The 22,008-nt window shown below is 32.3% G+C and overlaps 1 protein-coding gene across 1 annotated transcript in view; it reads right to left on the bottom strand.

The window, feature by feature from the left end:
* Nucleotides 1-6,556: 6,556 nt before the first annotated feature.
* Nucleotides 6,557-22,008, bottom strand: part of LOC106773952 (midasin-like) — a 38,766-nt gene continuing 23,314 nt past the window's right edge. The window contains 31 exon segments of the mRNA XM_022786215.1: nucleotides 6,557-6,813; nucleotides 6,917-7,042; nucleotides 7,135-7,233; nucleotides 7,341-7,619; nucleotides 7,622-7,930; nucleotides 8,017-9,717; nucleotides 9,805-10,008; nucleotides 10,152-10,658; nucleotides 10,740-10,979; nucleotides 11,065-11,223; nucleotides 11,313-11,531; nucleotides 12,090-12,332; nucleotides 12,442-12,668; nucleotides 12,784-12,887; nucleotides 12,966-13,123; nucleotides 14,144-14,300; nucleotides 14,386-14,454; nucleotides 14,605-14,718; nucleotides 14,812-14,873; nucleotides 16,944-17,056; nucleotides 17,143-17,218; nucleotides 17,450-17,614; nucleotides 17,707-17,837; nucleotides 17,934-18,015; nucleotides 18,704-18,835; nucleotides 18,929-18,985; nucleotides 18,987-19,154; nucleotides 19,289-19,390; nucleotides 19,506-19,682; nucleotides 19,760-19,939; nucleotides 21,657-21,806. Of these exon segments, the coding sequence (XP_022641936.1) occupies nucleotides 6,781-6,813; nucleotides 6,917-7,042; nucleotides 7,135-7,233; nucleotides 7,341-7,619; nucleotides 7,622-7,930; nucleotides 8,017-9,717; nucleotides 9,805-10,008; nucleotides 10,152-10,658; nucleotides 10,740-10,979; nucleotides 11,065-11,223; nucleotides 11,313-11,531; nucleotides 12,090-12,332; nucleotides 12,442-12,668; nucleotides 12,784-12,887; nucleotides 12,966-13,123; nucleotides 14,144-14,300; nucleotides 14,386-14,454; nucleotides 14,605-14,718; nucleotides 14,812-14,873; nucleotides 16,944-17,056; nucleotides 17,143-17,218; nucleotides 17,450-17,614; nucleotides 17,707-17,837; nucleotides 17,934-18,015; nucleotides 18,704-18,835; nucleotides 18,929-18,985; nucleotides 18,987-19,154; nucleotides 19,289-19,390; nucleotides 19,506-19,682; nucleotides 19,760-19,939; nucleotides 21,657-21,806 (6,543 nt within the window). The 3' untranslated portion in view covers nucleotides 6,557-6,780.

Below are 22,008 nucleotides of genomic sequence, written 5' to 3'. Positions count from 1 at the left end.
GCTGTTGTGATAAAGAAGATGTATTGTTGCTTTTAAAACATGTTAAAGCATGTATTTTCAGAGTGACCAGAGTAATGGTATTATTAGTATGAGTAGTAGATGTTACTCCGAATCGAGATGTATGAGTTGATATTCTTGTTGAAGAATAAGAGAAAAAAAAAAACTTTGAAATGGATGATACAGGTTTCAAAAGAAGAACATGAGATTTAACATTTGAGAATTGATCATTGTTTCGGACGAAGGATTCAAGACCGAACACAATCCAAACTGTTATGGTGAAGCACTTCGGAAGATCTCACTCCTACACCTGATCGGTTACGACCTGCACGTTAGCACTCCGACACTCAAGTCAGCAAAGTCACAATAAACTCAAGGTAAAAGTGATTAAATCAAAAAGTGAAAGTACCTAGTTAACGTTTCTATATTTATAGGCATCCAACTCAGTAAATGGACATTAACTACCTGTAACAGCTGATCCATAATCCCGCAAGATTCACCCACAAATTATAACCGTTGCTGACGTGCCCACGAGGTTCACCCCACTAGTCCAATGACACTTTTACATTATCCTCACATTCCCTCTTTGTTCAACCGACCAGCCTACCAACCATGCCGATTAACTCCCTTAACTCCCCGATCGGTTCTTATTATTCTTAGCAACTCGTCTTCTACTTACATTCACTCGACCGATCACCCTCTTACACTACAATCATTAAATCCTCTTAATAGATGCATGTGACAATCAATAAAGTATTACATGTTTGGGGTAGTTGTGAGGAGGGATTCATCATAATTTGGGATTGATTTTTGAGTTTTATTTCATAGGTTTGATGCACAGGAAAAAAAAATTCTAAATGATACATAGAAAAGATTTCTGGGTAGTGTTTCATCATAATGGAGGATGATTTTTTTTTTTTAATCATACATTTTTCAATAGACTTTCCTCATTAAATTATTATATGTTAAAGATTCAATTGGAGAAAATATTTTACCTTACTTAAATAAAAGTGATATAAGCAAAGTAGTAAATAATAACTATTAAACAAAATTGCAATTATTCTAGAAGTGACAAAATGAGTCAATTTGGTGAAAATCCGATTTGACATTGATTTTCTAAAAGGGATAGGTCATCTAACCTGTCAATTGGAAATGGATTAAAATTTTAATTTTGTATACGAAAACGAATGGATGACGGACTGTTGGGCTGTAAAGGACTATCATGTCTAATATTTATTGATGGGTATTGCTTTCTACACCTTTCCAAGTGGGACTGTACCTTTCCATTAATTTAATTTATTTTAAAAATATTCTACAATTTTCTACTATTTTTTTTATTCCAAAAATATCTTACACCTTTCTACTATCCTTAACCATCTTTCTTTTTCTCTATCTACATTAATGAACCATTCACGTGGTTCAGATTTGAATTTGTAACATATTACAAAATATAAAATTAGGAAACTTCAATAGTAGTACTTCTACCATTTCCATTTTATAAAATTAAAAGTTAGATGCAAATACAAAATAATAAACATAATAATATTAATAGTAAATAATGATAATAAACATAATAATATTAATAGTAAATAATGATATATTATTATTATTATTATTATTATTATTATTATTATTATTATATACTAACTTTATAATGACGAAAGAACTAAATAAATTCTAAATCTTTAACAAATAACTTTTTTTTTTATATTTTAAGTATTTAATAATATTTTTACATTATTTATCTAATAAATTAAATATTTTATTCAAGTTATTTGAGTCAAACATGTCGGTGAGTTAAAACATAATATAATGTTAAAAATTATAGATATTATATGTAAAAAAAAAGATACATGTATATAAACATTTTTCTAAAAATTTAGAACAAAATTTTACCATTTATTAAGTAATTTAAAAAGAAAAAAATATATTCAACAATGAAAATAAGATTGAATCAAACTTATTTAAGAAAATATATCTAACTTCAAATTTAAGTCATGTAAATGCTCTATTAATGATGCTCCATTAATGTAAAGAGAAAAAGAGAAAGATTGTTAAGGATAGTGAGGAGGTGTAGGGTATTTTTGGAATAAAAGAAAATAGTGGGAAGGTGTAAAATATTTTTGAAATAAATTAAATTAATGAGGAGGTATAAGTTCCACTTGGAGAGGTGTAGGGAGCAACAGTCTTTATTGATTACTAAAGACACTCGAATCCTTTACGGTTGATCCATTCAATTCAATCACAAATATCTTTGCCACTTATTCATTTTCTTCAGTACCAAAACATTTCGACACAATTTTACTTTATCATATATAAGATATAAATAAAAACATTCATCAATCCATATGCTGCGAACAAAATGAAAAATTAACCATTCTAGCAAGAAAATATTAGAATGAATAAATGGTAAAATAACTTTAAAATTATGTAAGATATCCATCAAGAAGATTATTTCAACTTTTTATTTTTTACGATATAATAAAAATCATGTTTCATATATATAACTTTGTTTTATATACAAATAATTTTTTTATTAAAATTGTAATTAATAAACACTATTTTATTTATTTATTTTATTGAAGTCAACCTAATAAATTGTAGTTATTTTTTCCCAACATAATACTTTAATAAAAAAGTATAAAATATGTATAAATATCACAATATTTTTCTATTTGATCAACCTTACTACAACAATAACATTTGACTCATGTGCACTCATTTGCATAGTAGCTGTGCTTGACACACTTAAAATATTCAACATTATAATTACTTAACTAACCTCCTTAATCTCTCGCTTATCCATGACCTCGCTAATTTTGCAGTCCGGTTTGTTCTTTGTTGTTTTCAAGATTAACTCGACAATTACCTCCTCGTCCATAGTCTTTTCCACTAAGACCACCTCGACCTTAAATGTTCTAGCACTTCCCTTCAAGTCAAGTTTGGCCTGAAATGCTTAATCAAGTGATTCAAACATCGTCCCCCTTCGTTACTCGTGTGCCTCCAAGGATCCTGTCAGCTCTTCAACCGAAAGCATATTCAAATCCTTGGATTCCTCGATGGCACATATTGCACTCTCAAAATCCTTAGTTAAGGACCTTTTCCACCATCCAACTAGCAAGTAACTCTTTTATATTTTTGTCAAGTTGATTCGCTACTCCCTTTACCAGAGATATATACCCAATCATTTATTCTCTTTCGTTCATTCTTAGGCCTTCAAACTTGCATGTGAGAGTTTGAAGTCTAACTTGAAAAACAAGATTGTCGTTTTTGTATACTTTTTCTAGAATCTACCACGCTCTTAAAGATTTAGCGCTTACTATCTTCATATCCATTGGCAACAACACCCACACCTCTTGGGATCCAAGAAAGACTCTCATTTGCACACTTAGTTATCAAAATTGACTTTCTTCGTAAATTGAAGCAGAAACACATTATTTACTAGGTTAACCACCTTTCACTCTCTCTTTCTCAAAGACTCTCTTTTTCACTCCAACACTCAAAGTCTCTCAACTCTTATACCAATTTGTTATAAGTATGACACTCACTAAGTTATATTTTAATATATTTTTTTGTGTCTATTCATTCCACATAAACTGGACCATGATATTTTAACAACTTCTTTTAACAATTTTTTGACAACAGATTATGTGTCACTATTTTATTGGTTCGTATATTTGAAACAGACCAATTACAAGCTGCCACATAAACGGTTGTAAAAAAGTTGTCAAAAAATAAATTATAAAAAATACATTTTCTATATAAAAATTGCCACGTCGCCACTTATTCATTTTCTTCCGCACACAATACCAAAGATTTTCAACACAATTTTACTATACCACACGGTATAAATAAAAGGAAAAAGTCTCTTTAACAACTCTTTTTTGACAACGCATACGTGACAGTTTGTGATTGGTCCGTTTCAAATATTTTTTAGAATAAATTCAAACAAACTAATAGAATTGTGACACGTGTCCTATTGTCAAAAAGTTGTTAAAATATCATTGTCCTAAATAAAAACATTCATCAATCCATATGCTGCGAACAAAATAAAAAATTTACCTTTCTAGCAAGAAAGTATTAGAATGAAATAAATGGTAAAATAACTTCAAAATTTTGTAGTTAAGATATCCATGAAAAAGATGATTTCAACTTTTTATTTTTTACAATATCATAAAAATCATGTTTGGTATATATAACTTTGTTTTTTTATATATAATTTCTTTTATTAAAATTGTATTTAATAAAACTATTTTTTTAAGTCATACCTAATAAATTGTAATTATTTTTCCCAAACATGTATATTAAGTATGACTTTTATATTTGGTTTAAAATATAAAAGGTCGAATTACTTGTGAACGATAACTTTAAATTGAAGAGGTACTTCTCTTTAATAACTTATCCACTTTTATAAGTTTCCAATAGTTGATCTATTTTATAAATTTTTTTCTCAACAAAATTATACTTACGAAAATTTGGAATTTAAATTTTTAGTATCATCTATTTATTATGTTTTCAAATCAATATTTTAAAATATATTAATGTATTTGGAAACTCAGTGAAAAAAACACCAAAAAATATCATTAAACTAAAAAATTATCGCTCTACCAGATTCCCTCCATATCAATCCCTAAACTGAAGCTTAGATATACAAGAAATTTAAAGCCAGCTGAAACAGATCCTGTACTAGGTTTTGTGAATGTTTGAAACATGGATTCTACAGTATACAGTCTTCTAGCGGCAACACAAGAAGCGGAAACACTTGTTCAGAAACCAAAACCATGCATAAATTGAGGTGGCGAGTTGAACATGTTTACCATCCAAATGCAAACTGCGTAGGCGGAGGAAAATAGAGAGCATGTGAACCAAATAAACAAGTAATTTAAGAATGTTGTAGTGAATATATGCTAATTCAGGATGCTAATTCAGGATTAGCACGTCTCTTTAACAACTTTTTTTTGACAACTTTTTGACCACGCATTCGTGGTAGTCTATGATTCGTCTGTTTCAAATATTTTTTTAAACACAAATTTAAATAAACCAATAAAATAATGACACATATCCTGTTGTCAAAAAGTTGTTAAAAAATAGTTGTCAAAATATCATTCTCCAAAACATTACGAAGAGATCAACTCCTCCCTCTAACAACAAATAGTGTAAACATTTAGCATAATTACAAGTAAAGTAAAATACTGAATCCCATTTTTTTTTCCTCTTAGAATTTTATCTTCCGTCGTGTTTCTGTTAAATTCTAAACAATATATATTATCATTGTATGACAATTTTAAATAGCTATTGAATGTATATATTTAGAAATAGTCGCTTTCAATCATGATAATTAATAAGCTTCCTTTATTTCATTATGCTATTATCTTATCTCTCTCTTACCGATTACATCATTTTTCGAAACCATTTTTAGTGTATACAGTTTTATCGGCCTTGTGATGAAAATGTTGCCACAACTATTATGTTATTGTGGTTAACGCTGCAGTAACTTACTACCATGCATGACATGTGCTATGAAAGACATGTCTGATAATTGATGACTAACATTACACAACAACCTAAACAAAGTGATGTCTGATAATCTATGACTGACAATGGTACATTTAAATTTTCTGTATCGTAAAAAGAAAATGGTTCATATAATTTCTTTTGTAAATTTTATGAAGTTTCACCAAACATTAAAAATTTATAAAATATGAAAACTTTGTGTATCTCTTAAAATGTATTGAATTAAACAGGTTCTAATTAACATGATCACATTTAGACAGTTTAAATTTATGATGTGGAGGAGAAAAGATTGGTGAGTCCTAACATTATCATGTTTAAGGAATGCTAGTTCTACTCTTTAAAACTTTATATAACAAGTATATAAAATCTATTTGGAGAAAACTTTTTTATGTGTTTTTATAAAAAATTGAAATTGAGTATTTTCTTAATTTAAATTCATTAATTAATATAGCCTGCAACTGATGCTTATTTTAAAAATTGAAATTGAGTATTTTCTTAATTTAAATTCATTAATTAATATAGCTTGCAACTGATGCTTTTTTTTTTTTTATAATCATATGATTATAAGAATCCTAATTCGAAAACTCAGATTTTGGAGTCACATTGTTCTCATATAATTATGAGAATATTCATATAACAGTCGGTATAGCTGGTTTTGATAGCTTTGTCTATATTCAAGTGTCTAACAATCTATATTTATGAGCAAATGACTTAACCTTAAACATAAAGAATAACAATTTGTATTAAATTTACATGATTTATGAATACTATTTGTTATATTCTGATAATAGTAGGAAATGAGTTATTGAAAGCTAACTTAACGAGAAATTTATATATAAATCTTGATCACCATTAAATTTTATCTGATTTATATTTTTAACACTCGTAAATTGTTTGATAAGTTATAATTCTACCATTTTATTAATTTCATAAACAATTTTAATAAAATCAGTGTTTCGCTCATTTTTAAATCGATTATAAGTTTTAAATAGTTTTCAGTGAGAAGATAGAAAGTTTCAAAAGAATTTTGATTTACAACTCGACATTTTATAAGAACTTTTAAACCTGTATTTATCTAAATAAATCTGACAATATTAAAGATCATCTTGTAAACACTTGCTGATAAAATGAATGATACAGCATCTGTACTTTAAATTGAAGAACTATACTGTCTATATACAAAGAAAGAATGGGTAGAGAAGATGCATCTGAACACTGAATAGGGAGCAGACGCTCTCGGCCAAAATGGAATTTGCAGCATAAAAGTCCTCAACCAGTTGAATGCTGCATAAGCTCCATCCACTGAAATAAGCAAAAGAAAATAAATATAACTCACTTTCTTAACCAGAATCTTCATTTATTTATATTTCTGCCTCAAAGAAAGGGGGAAGAAACTCAAACTAACCTGTCTCAATAGGTTTGCAAGAGTCCTAGGCAGTGCCTCAATGTTCCTCAGAACAATGTAGTAGGGAAAGGGAAAGGAATCCATGTACTTAGAAAATTTCATCTTCCCACCCTCAAAAGAAGCTTCCTGCAGTCCAGAACGTCATTAAAAGTGAGATGAAAAGTTGCCTACAATACTCTCAATTAAAGAACATTTAAGCATGATAATAGATCCAATACCTTCATATCCATAATTGACTCCTGAGAATTATCAAGAAGCAAGAAAGCAACCATTCGATTACCAGTTGATACATCTCTAACACACCGTTTTAAATTCTCCTGAAAATATTAAAGTTGATGATGAGGGAACAATGAGGTCACTAGTTAAGAATACAGATCATAGGACAAAAGAAAAAAAGTATAAAAGCAATTTTTTTATCGAGTACCTTTTCATGAAACCGACCATCTGCAATTATCAAAACTAGTTGCTGTAGTGGGTTATGTCCAGATGGAAGTCGTGCTTTTACGACTGCAGTATCCAGTTTGTTAGTCAGGTACTTCAATAGGTCAACAACTGGCTCATCAGCAATCGTGTTCTCTTGTTCGAATGTCAAATTGGATATCATCTGCTCCTCAGCCAAACAAAAAGTTAGACCTAGATTAGACATAGATCCTCTCACAAGCATATTCCACACACGCACAATGATTTTAATAAAAATAATCAAATTATAAGTCAAGTTATTATCTTGCTAACCTTAACACCAGCCTCTCCACTAAAGGGCCTGTCAAAGTCGTGCAACAACTTTATGTTTCCTTTTGTTCCAAAACTAGCAACAGCCAAGCTTCCCATTTCCAATTGAGAAACAGCACGACATACAGTAACCAAAGCTTCAATAGCAACATCACCACAACCATTCTCTGACATACTATGTGAATCATCAACAGCTATAACAACTTGGTAATCACGTTTGTTGGGTCTGGTCCGCCTGAGCCATATTCTATCTTTACTATAATCACTTGCTATGTAAGGAATTACCTGGATTTTTTTAAGATGGTAAGTTAAGGACAAATATATTGTCAATAAACGTTTAAAATTTCTATGAATAAGAATAAATTATCTACCTTTTTCATATTTATTCTTTTTCCAGTTCTATAGTCCCCTTGGAGTTTGCTGGCCAGAGTGGGCTCCATTACAAGGCGCAGTTGCTCAGCCAACTCAATAGACAATTTTGTTGTGCTAAGTTCGAATCTACTCCAGAGAGCAGTAGCACTATCTTTCACATGATCAGGTACATCAAAAGGTTCTTGGCCTTTACCCAAGTCTTTGTCGTGCAGAGAAAGCTGGCTTAGATCTGAGCTATCTCTCATGAATGAACTTCTGAAAGAAACCAAATCTTCCAAACGATTCTCAAGATCAATATTTGTACTAGCAAGAGAATGTGCTGATCCATCATCCCGCAATGTTTCCGTGACTGACGGATTCGCTTGCTCCCTTTTTTCGTTTTTGGTAACTAATGATGAATTATTTACAGAAATCATTTCTGATTTTTCCTTTTCAAACTGTAACTTTGAATCTTCTCCAGCATGACATTCTTTATCGGGCTGGTCACCGTCAAAGTTTCTATTAACCTGCTCTAGTGTTGCAGGTCCCAAAGCCTGAGCTGTTCCCTTTTCAAATTCAGAAACATAGCCATACTCATCAGCATTGTCATCTTCCATCTCATCCTGTTTCTCACTGTTATCTTCCTGAGCGTCACCAGATACATTAATTCTTTCTTTCTGATATTCAAGTGCATCACCTATACTCCGATGAGGATTAGTATGCTTCTCCTGAATAAAGGAACGCTCACTCTGGGGATTATCATGAGATTTAGGTTGATTTTCACCAAATCCCCCACCATTTGACGAGTCAGACATCTTAAAATCCATCTCAGATATACTTGAAGGCACACCTCCCAACAGAATAGAGTCAGAGTCATGATGGCTATTAGACAAATTTGACTCTGCTGCAACATTTTCAGAACCAGATGTCTGCCAATCAAATTTGGACTGTGATGCTAATTCGGCAGGGGGAACTTCCTCATTAATCAATTCCGAAGGTTTAAATATATCCTCTTTTGATTCTGTGAAGTGCATGTCTGCATTTTGTTGACCTTCACCATCCATTTCAGAGTTCACATCAACTTCAGTATGTGCCTCTTCCATAACTTCGTCAGGGGAGCAAGTCTCTTCTTCCTGCTTCTCTTCCTTTCCATTCTCAGCTATATTATCTTGCTCATCAGGTTCTGCATCTTCCATGAGATCTGCATCTTCATTTAAATCCAAATCCATGTCAGAGGTTTGATCCAACTCATCAGGCTTCAACCCAGTAGGATCTGAATATGCTGTTTCTTTGTCCATTGACACTTCATCTTCTTTCTCTTCATCACCTACATCATCTGGTATTACAGTTTCATCATCCTGAGCATCACCTTCATTACAATTACCATCCGCAGGTTCATTAGCTGTAGAGTCATCCTTGGCTCTTAACTCTGTGTTGCCTGCATCTCTATCCTTAACCGAAGGTCCAGATTCATACTTTTCTCTTGTATTATTGGGAGTTTCATTTTCATTCTTATCACAAACCTTCTCACCCACTGCTTCACTGTCTGGCCCAGTGGGTCCCATTTCAGACTCAAGTTCCCCATCCTCATTATCAGTATCATCATCTTCTCCAGAGTCTTCACTGAGGCTCAATGCATCAGCCTGGAAATCCTGCTCCATCTCAATCCCTGTAATATTGCTACTTGGCACTTTGTCCGTGTCATCTTGCTTTTCATTTTGCTGCAGTATTGACACCAGTACATTTTATAAATATCAGTAATCTGATAAGAATCTTAAAATTAGCAAAATATATAACTAAAAGCTAACCTGTTCAGTTGTTCCAAGCAACTGATCTTCGTCAGCAATCTGATCACTCACATCTTTTAATCCGACACCCTCTCCCATGCCTGTACCATTTGAATCTCTAGTGGTATCAATTCCATCTTCCTCCTGGTCTTCGGGAGATATTCCAAAACCTTTTGAAAATAAAGAAGCTAAAATATTTGCAATAACATGAGTTGTTACAGATACCTGCAAAGTGACATACAACTACATCATCCAACTTAAAATAGAAAATGATATATTGTCTAAATAGAGAATATGTGAGCTTATACACAATATCATAGAAAAAGAAATTAACTTATACACAAAATGAGGAGAGTATTAAGCCTTACTGATCTGTGCATGGCTAAGAAATTTTTCATGAGTTGATCACCAAAGTTTAGTAATTCATCCATGAACATATGTAGGCTTTTAAAATGGGCTCCAACGGATGAATAACTACTGATTTTATCGTCACAGCAATTCACTAACATCTCCTACAGAGCAAAGGTATTGTCCAATTAATTGTACAGTAACAAAGAGTACTGAAACAACTTGCAAAGAGAAAAGCTTACCACAGAAGAAACAACTTTGTCCAAGCTAAGACTTGTAACAAATGACTCAAATAATGATTCCCAAGAAACAATTTTTTCCATGGACTCATCAACCATAGGAATATTGCTTGGAAAACATAAACTCTGCAATACAGATGCAAGATGATGATATATAGACATAAGGGCTTCATTGAACCCGGCATTAAGCTCCACAGAGTTTCTTTCACAAAATATATCTCCAGATAGATCTACTTCACCAAAATTTCCCTGTATTGCTGTTTTAAACTCATCCTCGATCAATTCTGCCTGAAGAAAAAATCTTTTTATTCCCCAATTTTCAATTTCAAAATACTAGGTTTGACAAGGATAAGTCAAAATACAAAGTACCTTGTCAGTTATTTCTAGAAAATGTTGGATCAGAACTTCTCTAACTGTACTCCTATCCAAATCTTGCTCTTGAAAATCTTGCTTCTGTAGTTCAAGCAAACGAACCTTAAAATTCCCAATGGTCTTGAAGTTTTTAGAAACCAGCAGCTCCATTTCTTGAGTAACAATGCAAGGATGCAAGGAAGAAGTCACTGCAGTCACAGCTTTGGACCTCCCAATTAGGTAACAATCCAATGATTCCTGTAATCATGTTTTCATGAATCAGAAGAGAGTAGGTACTTCTGCAAATTCAAAGAAATCTACAGCAGAAAACCAACATATGCACCTTTGATTTACCGAACGACGGTAAAAATTCTTCAATGAAAGCAATCATCCGACTGACTAAGGGTCTGGCTCTATTGCAAGTGTTTAAATGGCTACTTTCTAATATTCTCAGTAAAAGCAATTCTTCTTGTGATGTAGCATAAAGAGTATCAAACAATTGCTGCATGATCAAGGAAAAAGAATTCATACAACTATTTAAAACACAACCAAAATCAGATGTCCAAATAAAATTTTAATAACAATGCTTACTTTTTGTTGCCACATGCACTTATAAGTAGCATCCTGTTTGGGAATAATAGAACAAATATATTTTTTTTCATTATCGGTGGAGGAAATTGAAAACAATTTCCCCATAGTAGAAACACGTTCTCTAAAGCATTTCAATTGTTTGTTGAATGCACTGGCAGCAGTCAGTTGCTTCTGTTGTATCTGGATAAGTTGATTGAGGAAAGAACTAGAACTGTCAACCTACAGAAACCAAAGCAATTATATGACTCAGAAGTCAAAGAAACTTGTGGGCAAGATTGATAGCATCTTCCAAGAACTGTAACTATTAAAAAAGCAATGCAGCAAATATGAAAAATCCAATTATTAAATAAATAATTTGATAGCTACCAGACTTTACAAGAGAACTCCAAGACAATTCTTGGATGTGTATTAAGAAACCAAACAGCACTGTTCTACCAAAGTGGTAAGAACAGGAACAACCATGTACAATTTTAAAGATCATTCGAAAGGACCTGTCTCTCCTAACTTTTTCCTTTGCAAAATACTCCCCAAAAACTGCCTGCTCACCTCCTAATAAGACTATTTATAATAGTCTGTTACAGTTATGTAATTACAACTGTACTAACTACCTTCTTTTTTCCTTCTTTTGTAAACTGTATCAAACCTATCATAATCCCTGCAGAAAACTAACAGGGTAGAAGATACTATATAATGCAGAGGAAAAATAAGAAATAAATAGCAGGTGTACGAAAACCAAATGAATCTCACACTACAAATAAATTGAACAAGTCATTTCACCTGTTGAAGAGTTATATCTTTATGTGGATTGAGGCACATTTGCTGCATAAGCAGCACAGACACAACACTCTTGTAGTAATAATCAGTGGCAGTTTTCCACTCTATAAGCAAACTTTCTTCTTCAATACTCTTATTTTCAACTTCAGGAATTCCTGGGGTTACACACTCTAATCTACTGCTGGTTGGGAGTAAATACGATATGTTCTCAGAAAGCTGAAGGAACCACCAAGTTTTATGCTGGTCCTGTATATTAGATCAAATAAAAGAAAGGAAAAAAGTGAAAATGGGATTTTATTAGAAAATTTTATTAAGTAATCTGGACATTCATGAAAATAAACAGCCAGTTTCATACTCCTGTATAAGCTGATTTGTGTCGAGACAATCCATTGCTTTCTAAAAGCTTAAGAAGCTCAGACAAAGCTCTTCTCTTCCCTTGACCCTTTTTCTCTTCCTTCAAAAGATTACCATAGTCAACTGCGGTGGTATATATTTTTTCAATCATATGCCAAACAGCTTTCCATCCTTTCAGGCAAAGTGTATGCTGGGAGTCACGACATGGCCTAAATATGCTTTTAATTTCTGCACAGATTACTAAGTTTCAATATTTCCGAACAAGAAAACAAGACAAAAAAACAAGGAACATAAAAAAAAGACAAGGATAAGAAAACAAAGGAGCAGGAGGAACTTTCAACACCTTTCCGATGTGAAGGAATAATATCCAATACTGATGTTTTCTTAAGCAACAAGTTCTGAAAAGCACTGTCTAATCCCCCACCAAAGTTGTCAAACCACATGAACCTACACCAAGAAAAATAATGTTAAAACAACTCAAATTATAAAAGATTAAGCTATACTGTGTACTCATCNGAATATAACCTGTTTTCACTGAACAATGTCAAATCAAAAGAACCATCAACCAAACCCTTGCTCGTAACATCATAAGTGGGCTTATGATTATGAAAAGATCGTGCTTTTGCTCCTCTCTGTGCACCTTGTTGGTTAAGGAAAATAGACACGGGTTCTTGCAAGACATCCTTCACCAATAACAAAAGAGAGCAAAATATGAATATCATATTTCAAGAAGCATTTACAAGTTTTAGTGAGTACAGAGAAGAAAAATCAAGGTGCCGGATAGCAAGGCAAAAAAACTAATAATTCACCCAAATAAAAGACTAGAAATAAAAAAAAAAAAAAAAAAAAGTTGCAATGAGGAAAATGAATTGCCAGTGTCCAGCCCCATTCACATACAAAAACATTTTACAACTTTATATTCATAACAAATTTATAGATGTTGAAAGATCCGCTAAAGGCCCGAAGAAATAATTTGTTCCAATTTGGTTTCAAGTAGTACAACATTATATTAACTCAAGATAATTACCTACACAAAAGAGACAACAGGAGAAAAGGACATTGATTTTAGCTAAAAAGTGTCTTTCCATGCCTCTGTATATGCAACAAATCATTCTTTACAAAGCTTTTTATAAGTCCACAAAAAAACAAAACTGTCGTGTCAATATACTCACACCCATGCCCCATAACAAAGGACACTATGTACAGTTCCTCAACCAGATAGCCTTACTATTCCTCAAGGAGGAAAATAACTTGAATTGAAATACTTTAAGGACCAAAGAGATTATGATGCATGTACCAAGCAAGCGCAAAGTAGTTTGGAAAAAATATCTACAGCTGACATTTAGGAATAACTGTACTTATTATGACAACATACTAGTATATCACAAAGGTCCATCTGTGATCAGCAAGAACATTTAATCCAACCAACCAGTATAATTAAGTTGATCACAATGTTCAACTATTTCTGGGGGGTATGTGATTTTAAAACTGGGAAAATCAAAAAGCCCTATAAAGCAGCCAATAAAGTATGTGTATCAATTATGAATGTTGTAATACACTAACTTGTTTATTTTTTTAAGTGGCAATAATTGATGAATGAAATTAACACCGGTAAGAAGGATTAGTGAAAAACGAAAAAAGAAAAAAAGTTTCTCGTGTTCAAATTTGCTTTTGCTTAATCAAATAGATAGCTTGAAACTTACAGTATATTTTTGTATAAGCTTTCTAAGCTTCTGCCGACTCTTTTTCATGCTTTCAAATGACAAATGACTCTTGCCATGCTCCCACTGACATAGTTTCACTAGTTTATTTAGTTCAATACCAACCTCTTTCCTACTAGCATCAATGTACTTCAATACTCTGCAGTCAGCAAATAATTTGATAGACATTAAGGCCGAGAAAAAAAGACAACAAACTGAAGAAACAATAAGTACAAGGAACTTACATTGGTAAGAACTGCACATAAAATCCAAAGATATTGTACAAGAATGTTGACTGTTCCAACCGACAAGAACTGCAGNGTTTAATAATGAGGAAAAGATTTCAGATTTAAATTTTAACATAAGCTAGCATATATCCTACATTTAATGCTATATATTCCACCACATCAAAATATGACATGTCAAAAGAACAAAAACAACTATAAGAAAGTAACGAATCATACCTGGAATTAATTTCCAAAGATGCACTGATATGATTTTGACCAAGGAAAGCAAAGAGAAGCTGAAGACGTTTCTTGAATTCCCCAATACTGGACGTATGTATGAAGTCCTCAAGGCTGCAAAATACAAAACAGCAAATTATCTTCAAACATGTCAAAAAGTCTAAAGGAGGAAGCTGCAAACAGACTGAATTTAATCTTGTAACATGCCTTTGGATAATTGATATTTCACAAGAGTTTTGTCGAAGCACAGAATGCAGAGGAAACCACAACTGCAACAAAATCAAGAAACAAATAAGTGATATTCTTACTTTGAACAAAAATATTGAGATAAAAAAAATAAAATAAAATAAAAACTATTTCCCAAATATATCCAAGTGATGAACATCCCATAAAGAAAATTCAAAAAATACTTTCATTAAAGGAGTTATTGGAAGGAAATAAGACAATCAACAACATAATGATGGACTTGGAGTCAATGTCATCAACATGCACCACACATGGAGTGGCAAACCCCAAAAACACTGTAGCAGCGTAGCAAATAGTTGAATGAACATAATACAGAAGGTTTAGATACAAGATAAATAATCTATTAATTTATTTATACAAATAAAATCATCAATCCAAGTTTAGAGAAATTCACAACTGAAAAAAAAAGTAATGGTCTAAACAAACAATCATCAATCTTAGATCTCAAAATAGATACGAGAGTGAGTATTTTCACTCCAATCAGAAACCAAGAACTGATTTACATGAGCAGAAATAACAACAGAAAAACACAAAAAAGGTTCAATGACCCAAGCATGACAAAAAAGGAATTTTTCCTAAAAGAGGAGTAACCCCAAATGACGTAATTATATCCACAAATGGTAGCATAAAATCATCACCATGAGTCCACCAACAGCAAAACACAACGACCTATTGATAACTGCCTGAGGCCACTGAGTATTTTCACTCCAATCAGAGACAAAACTGGTATAAAAGAGCAGAAATAACAACAGAAACACACAAAAAAGTTCAAATGACAAAAAGGGATTTTTCCTAGAAGAGGAGTAACTGCAAAAGATGTAATTATCCACAATGGTAGCATAAAACCATCACCATGAGTACAACAACATGTGGCAGGCATTGCCAACTAACTTGCACAAAAGCATTAAAATTTGAAACAATAACTGAATTTTTTTATTGGGAATGAATGCCTTTGAAACAAACAACTTCCAAGACAGAGTGAAAAAAAATTCAGGGGCAAAGGTTAAAAAAAAAACTACATAGANGGCCAACACTAAGTTCTTGACAGAACCCTCCAGTTCATGATATTGTTCAAAGAGTATTCCAAGAAAAATCTACAGATAAATATGTTTTTGATGAAAATGTCAAGCAACTTTAGTTGATAAAAACATGTAACTTTTCGTTCAATATTAGAAATCATATTTTATTGCCTCAATAGAAAACTTTGGTGCTAAAGGCATCTCCCAATTCTTCCAAATTCTACAAGATAATTCCTTCCTAAGCTGGTTTGAGTTAGATAATGTTTTTGACTCACGGGATTTTATAATTGCTTCAAGGTATATTCAGAGAGGATTTTGATCTTTAAAAAATAGCAAGAAAAATAGCAGTCAAACACAATAAAATCAAGGAGATGGGGGAGTGAAAGTTGAACTTGTTTGGATGATGCAGTTATATATACTCAGTATGATGGTATCCAATCACAACTTATCATAAACAATAAACTTATTTATAATAAGTACTTCGAAACTAGGGTCAACTATACTATATTTATTCTACACTTAAATGTAAATCAAAAAATTATCATATTAGATAGACTTAAATATAAGCAAATTGTAATTAATTTAACCACATTTAATAACACTATTTATCAAGACAGGTTGGTGTAGACGATCTATTCTGTGAAAAAAGACCCGTATTTCATTAACACTGATTAAAAACCCTTTGGATCTGCCCAGATGAATTTGGAAATACTAANACAATCGGACTAAAAAATGTTAATACTATTATCTTAAAAATACCCCAAACTTATGTATGTACCATCTCCAACAGCCAGATAAAACATAAATTAAAAAAAAAAAAAACAAGTAACCCCAATAGCTGAGTACTGAGTAGTATGACGTAAGAATTGAATTCAATAATTATTTTAACTAACAAATTTGATGTGTTCTATGTTGCACAACAAATGCTTTACATATGATACGGAATTAATAAGATTTGCTGTTATTTGTGATCAAATGGATTGAAGCAACATAATAATTAGGATCTTTAGTTGTTCTTTCTATCATTCTTTATACATTAAAACAATACTAAAATTGGAAAGCCAAGTCACTTACTTTGGCTGCATTATTCTCATACTGATCAATCACATCATCAAGCAAAGCAGGCCAAGAATTTAGTTCCATCTTTTGCCATGATGACAACAAATCATTAACAGATTTGAGTTGATCTACAATTCATATAAACACAAAAAAAAAAAATTAGTAATTCCAAAGAACATATTTTCAAATTTATCTCTTAAAAGAAAATACATACTTGAAAGGGGGAACTTTGAACCATTTTCTTGCATAACTTCAGCTTTGTGAAGTAAAAACTGCAACCCTGAAAAAGCCTACAGAGGAGAGAATAGTTAAAACAAAACTTTAAGTCATGAATAAAAACAAGTTCTTTGTATTTTAAGAAGCATGGGTTAAAAATAAAACACTTCTAAGGGCATTATAATAAAAAGTAAAAAATATTCTATATTTGATAAAGAAATGGGAGTACATTCAAAAAATCTCAGTAATCATGTTCATTGAAGTAAAACAAAATGACATACACAGTTTATGTACATGATTACTACCTTTGCTAAAGGAGTATCTGATGGGAGAGTCAAGAGCATGTCAATTACATCCAAAATTTTTTGAAGATCATTATGAACTTCCCACTCATTTATATGAGGAAGGATCTGCTGTTGGAGAGGTCCAAGTACTTTCAACATGTGTACCATTTCAGGAGCATTTGAATCCTTCACTCCAGAAATAATGTAAAGAAAACACAATCGTGAAAACATAATGGTAAAAAGATCAAACGCTCCAAAAAATCAGAAGAGTTAAGCACCGTATAAATATTGTATCGAGTAGCAGATTTGTGAGACAGAAGGTACTTCTTTCTGTAGTCTAAACAGAGATAAAATAAGTTTTCTGGCATGAGTTTAACATCTAAACTGGCCAAATTTATGGAGTGGACACCTGAGGAAACAAGATAAAGAATGGAAAATATGACGTGATGTTACTAGCAATGACCAGTTTAAATCCATTCATCAAAAATATGTATTACGAGATTACCTTTGATTAAATCAATGCCCAAAGAATATGAGTTTGTAAAGGAATGCAACCGATCTTCATCAGAAACTTCAAAATTTCCAGGCTGAACAAAAAATGAAGTGTATAACCACAGGGAATTGGAAAAAAAAAATGAAAATTTACAACAAATCAGCACTAGTAATGGCTGTTAGCTATGCATAAAACTTCCCTAAAACATGGTGATTAGTGGATAGACCTAGAAACAATACTGTCATTAATTACAGAAAATAANACCATTCATGGGCTTTTATTTAACTGCTTAAGTGTTATGGAAAAATTGATAATCGCATAGCATTAGAGCTTTGATGTATGTTGCCACCATGCATCGAGCCCCACAGGGAACTTGCAGCACAGAGCACATTAGATATAAACATATGCAAGTGCTTTTACTTAATGGCTTAAGCTTTGTCAAAATCGATTCATGACAGCAATTAATAGTCTGTGCAAGTGTATATTGATAACCATACTCAGCAATCATACACAGTAATTCATTCACAAACATATGAATGAACACTAGATCAATTAGGGCAATTCAATTCATAGAACTACTACAAGATGAAACTCTGAATCTCACTTGACCAAAGATACATTAAAAGAGTAAAAAAATTAGCTTGACCTCTTTTAACCAGCTACACAATGAAACACATAATAAACAAGATACATCAACTAGGAAACTTCGCATAAAAAGTTTTAACTTCAAATCAGAAACCATATTCTAACTTGAATTTATAGAAAAGACAGAGACCAAAGACTCACAGTCTGGACTAGATCACTTGACTTGACCCAAATATCTGATTGTGAATGAGAACCACATGGCTGAGGATAGACTCTTCCAGCTGCTTCCATTCTTCATCCAATGTGAAACATTCCTCAGAGGATACCATCTGATTGAATAAACATTTCATTTGAGACAACCAACACATACAGGATGGAATCAACAAAACAAATACAACANTGAAACTTCATATAAGGATTACTTTGTCAGCAGAATTTTCATCGGAAGAAAATTCCTTCCATTCAAAAAATGTCTCAGGGGGCAAATGAATTTGCCAGTGATGGCATTTCAACATCAATAATACTCTCAATTTGAAAAGCTCGAGGTCTAAACGTGTACGGTTGAGCATCAAAATCACTCTTTGAGTTTGTGTAAGCTTTTGTATCAAACCAAAGTGTGGTGAACTCGTAAAATATCTTTTGCAAGAACTGAAAAAATAGAATGTTTTAAGCAAATATAAATGAATTTGTTAACAGAGAAACCCAAACAACAGAAAATATAGAATATCTTAAGCAAATATAAATGAATTTGTTAACAGAAAAACCCAAATAAAGAAACTGACCATGTAAGATTTATCATCAATTATTTTAGCATTAGCAATACGATGTGCAATTTGAACAAAAAAACTCCAATAGATAGCAGCTCCATTTTGCACCGCAGATACCTGTTTGTAAAGATTCAGATACAAACCATAAAATAAACTAATAAATTCTGAAATCACACCATTCAAAATTTCATTTAGAATTAGAATTTGGAACTTAATTCAACAGTATATATACCATCTCATCACCAGCAACACCACTTGAAAGTGTAACAAGCCTTTCCATCAAATCCATATCTACCAAACAAGAGTCAAAACTGTATGCAGGGTGCAAGTTCAACTCAATGTCATGCTTAACAGAAATGAACTTATACGAAGCAGACCGAGGGAAGCGCATAAGTATGTACATCATTTCCTGTCATGCTCATCATGTTAGTTCCCAAACAAATATAAAGAAAATCCCAGCAAACCAAAACTCATGAAATAGCATACCGTAACCATGTTGATGTTTTCCACCCCAAGTTTATTCAAACATTTCTTTTCCAGGATACTTGACAGAACCAGTGATAATCCCAATTTCATCTCATACACAGCAACCTGAATTGGTTGAATAATGTCACTATATGCAGCATACTCATCCATTAATCGATCAATAAAACATGTAGTTGTTTCCTGCAATTCAAAATCAGAAAGAAGAGTATGAGAGAAGGGTAATGAGTTCAACAAAAACCATGATTTTGTAATTTCCATATTAGCCAATGGAAAAGGAGTATCTTTTATTTTAGAAAGGATCAAATCATTCTGATAAATTTTTATCTAGAGAGACCTTTCTTCACTTCCAAACAATAAGTAGTTCAAGGGATCAAAGTAATTGGGAGGTCTGCAGTTTCATGTTTTCATACCAATCAAAAAACAGGGGCTGCTTTTTTTAATTCAAAAGGAAAGAATGTTAATGCATCACTATACAGGCTGCATGCAGCATTCTTAATACAATTAATAGAAGAAAAAAAATTCAGAGGTAGGGTGACCAAATCAAAGCCCACTAAAAGAATCTGAAATGTGGGAGACCACATCTATCTCCAGAAAATTAAGAGACAATACAAGGAGGTACACATCCCATCAAGTAAAAATTAAAATTCTAACACCATAGGTAGCTAAACTATCTATAAACTTCAGGAACATTACCAAATACAGGTAACAGTTGAGCATAGTTGTTCCCTCAATTAAAATTTTAGAATGTCAGATAATCTTAGCACAAATGCAGAGTAAAAGAAAAAAGGTGGTACAATACCTGCAGGCAAAGTACATCTTAATTCACTTGGTTTCTTCTAAATTCATGGATGTTTCATAAATCACATTTTAGTATAAGCGTGTCGGGTTCATGCCTTGTTTGTACTTTTCACTTTAACACTCACCATTTCGAAAAATACATAATAAATACCTAAGACAGTGCATAATGTTGTGTCCTAAATCACTCCTATACAGTATAAGAAGAATCTACCTCTAAATGGTAAGATCATCCTACCTCCAGTAACCAGGGATTCCTGTGCTTAGCAAACCTTCTATAAGTCTTTGCAGTGGATGAGCAGACCATCTAAGAAAACTTCTACCATAAGTTCTATCCTATATAGGTGCCACCTAAATTTCTCTCTCAACCTATGCCAACGAAAAAGTCATCACCAAGTCTATGAACGACTTACAATCCTATATATGTGTGTGTGTGAGTCCAAGTCTAAGTTAAGTCTATTGGATAAAAATGAAAAAGTCAAACAACAAATAAGGAATTTGACTCATAAAATTATTGTTTTAAAGTTGAGTTAGAAATGGATTCATAATCCTTTGTGTTTAGTTCATATCTCATTGTTGTTGAATCTTCAGAATGAGTCCCTACTGAAAAATCCTACACTTAATTTCCACTGCAACATATTATTCAAAACCAAGCAATAGGACATGGACTATAGATTTCTCTAGAACTAATCCAACAAATCTATATGCTACCATGGTCAATCCATTACAGAAGTTCTCTTAGACTCCTTGGGGCCTAGAAAAGGTTACTTCACAGGGGTTCTTTTAGTNAGGTAAGGAGAGATGAGTAAGATTTGCTTAGTTAACTAACTTCTCTAGATTGTTCTGTTAATTTAATCTGCCCTTTTTAATGAAAATATATTATCACTATCCTTGTAGTTGGTTCTCTAGTATTATTAATACATTCTAAAAAAAAATCTTTGAAACTACAATATGCATTTAGCATTAATTAAATTATTCAAAATTTTGACAAGAACAAAAGCACTCTAAGCATTGCAACATTTACGCCAATGTTATATACAGTGCATAAATATGTCATCAAAATGTGTTCCCCTTTTATTCATACATAGATGAGCAGTAATACCTGCCAGCCACAAGCATGGTCAACAATCTGTTGTAAGTCCTGAGCAGTACCCCTACTCAGCAAAGCTTCCAAACCATCAACTTGTTTAAGAAAGTCATCACATTCCTTCATTAACTTCTTGTATTTCAATGGTTCAGCGCGAAACACAATCTAAAGCCAACACAACCGTCATCAATTTTCATCATTCACTTGAAAGGATGAGAGCAGCAAAATACAGATAGAGATCAAATGTAAATTACTTTCTAAATTAGCAAATAGAAACAGAAGGAGGGGACTGGGTGTTAATATACAGTTGAAAAAGATAATGAAATACAGATGATAGGACCAGCATGCACTGCGAGGTTTATCAGAT

Source organism: Vigna radiata, chromosome 9 (genome assembly GCF_000741045.1).
Source record: "Vigna radiata var. radiata cultivar VC1973A chromosome 9, Vradiata_ver6, whole genome shotgun sequence".
Taxonomy (NCBI): Eukaryota; Viridiplantae; Streptophyta; class Magnoliopsida; order Fabales; family Fabaceae; genus Vigna; species Vigna radiata.
The sequence above is the reverse complement of the archived record's forward strand: the minus strand, read 5'-3'. Positions and strand labels throughout refer to the sequence as shown.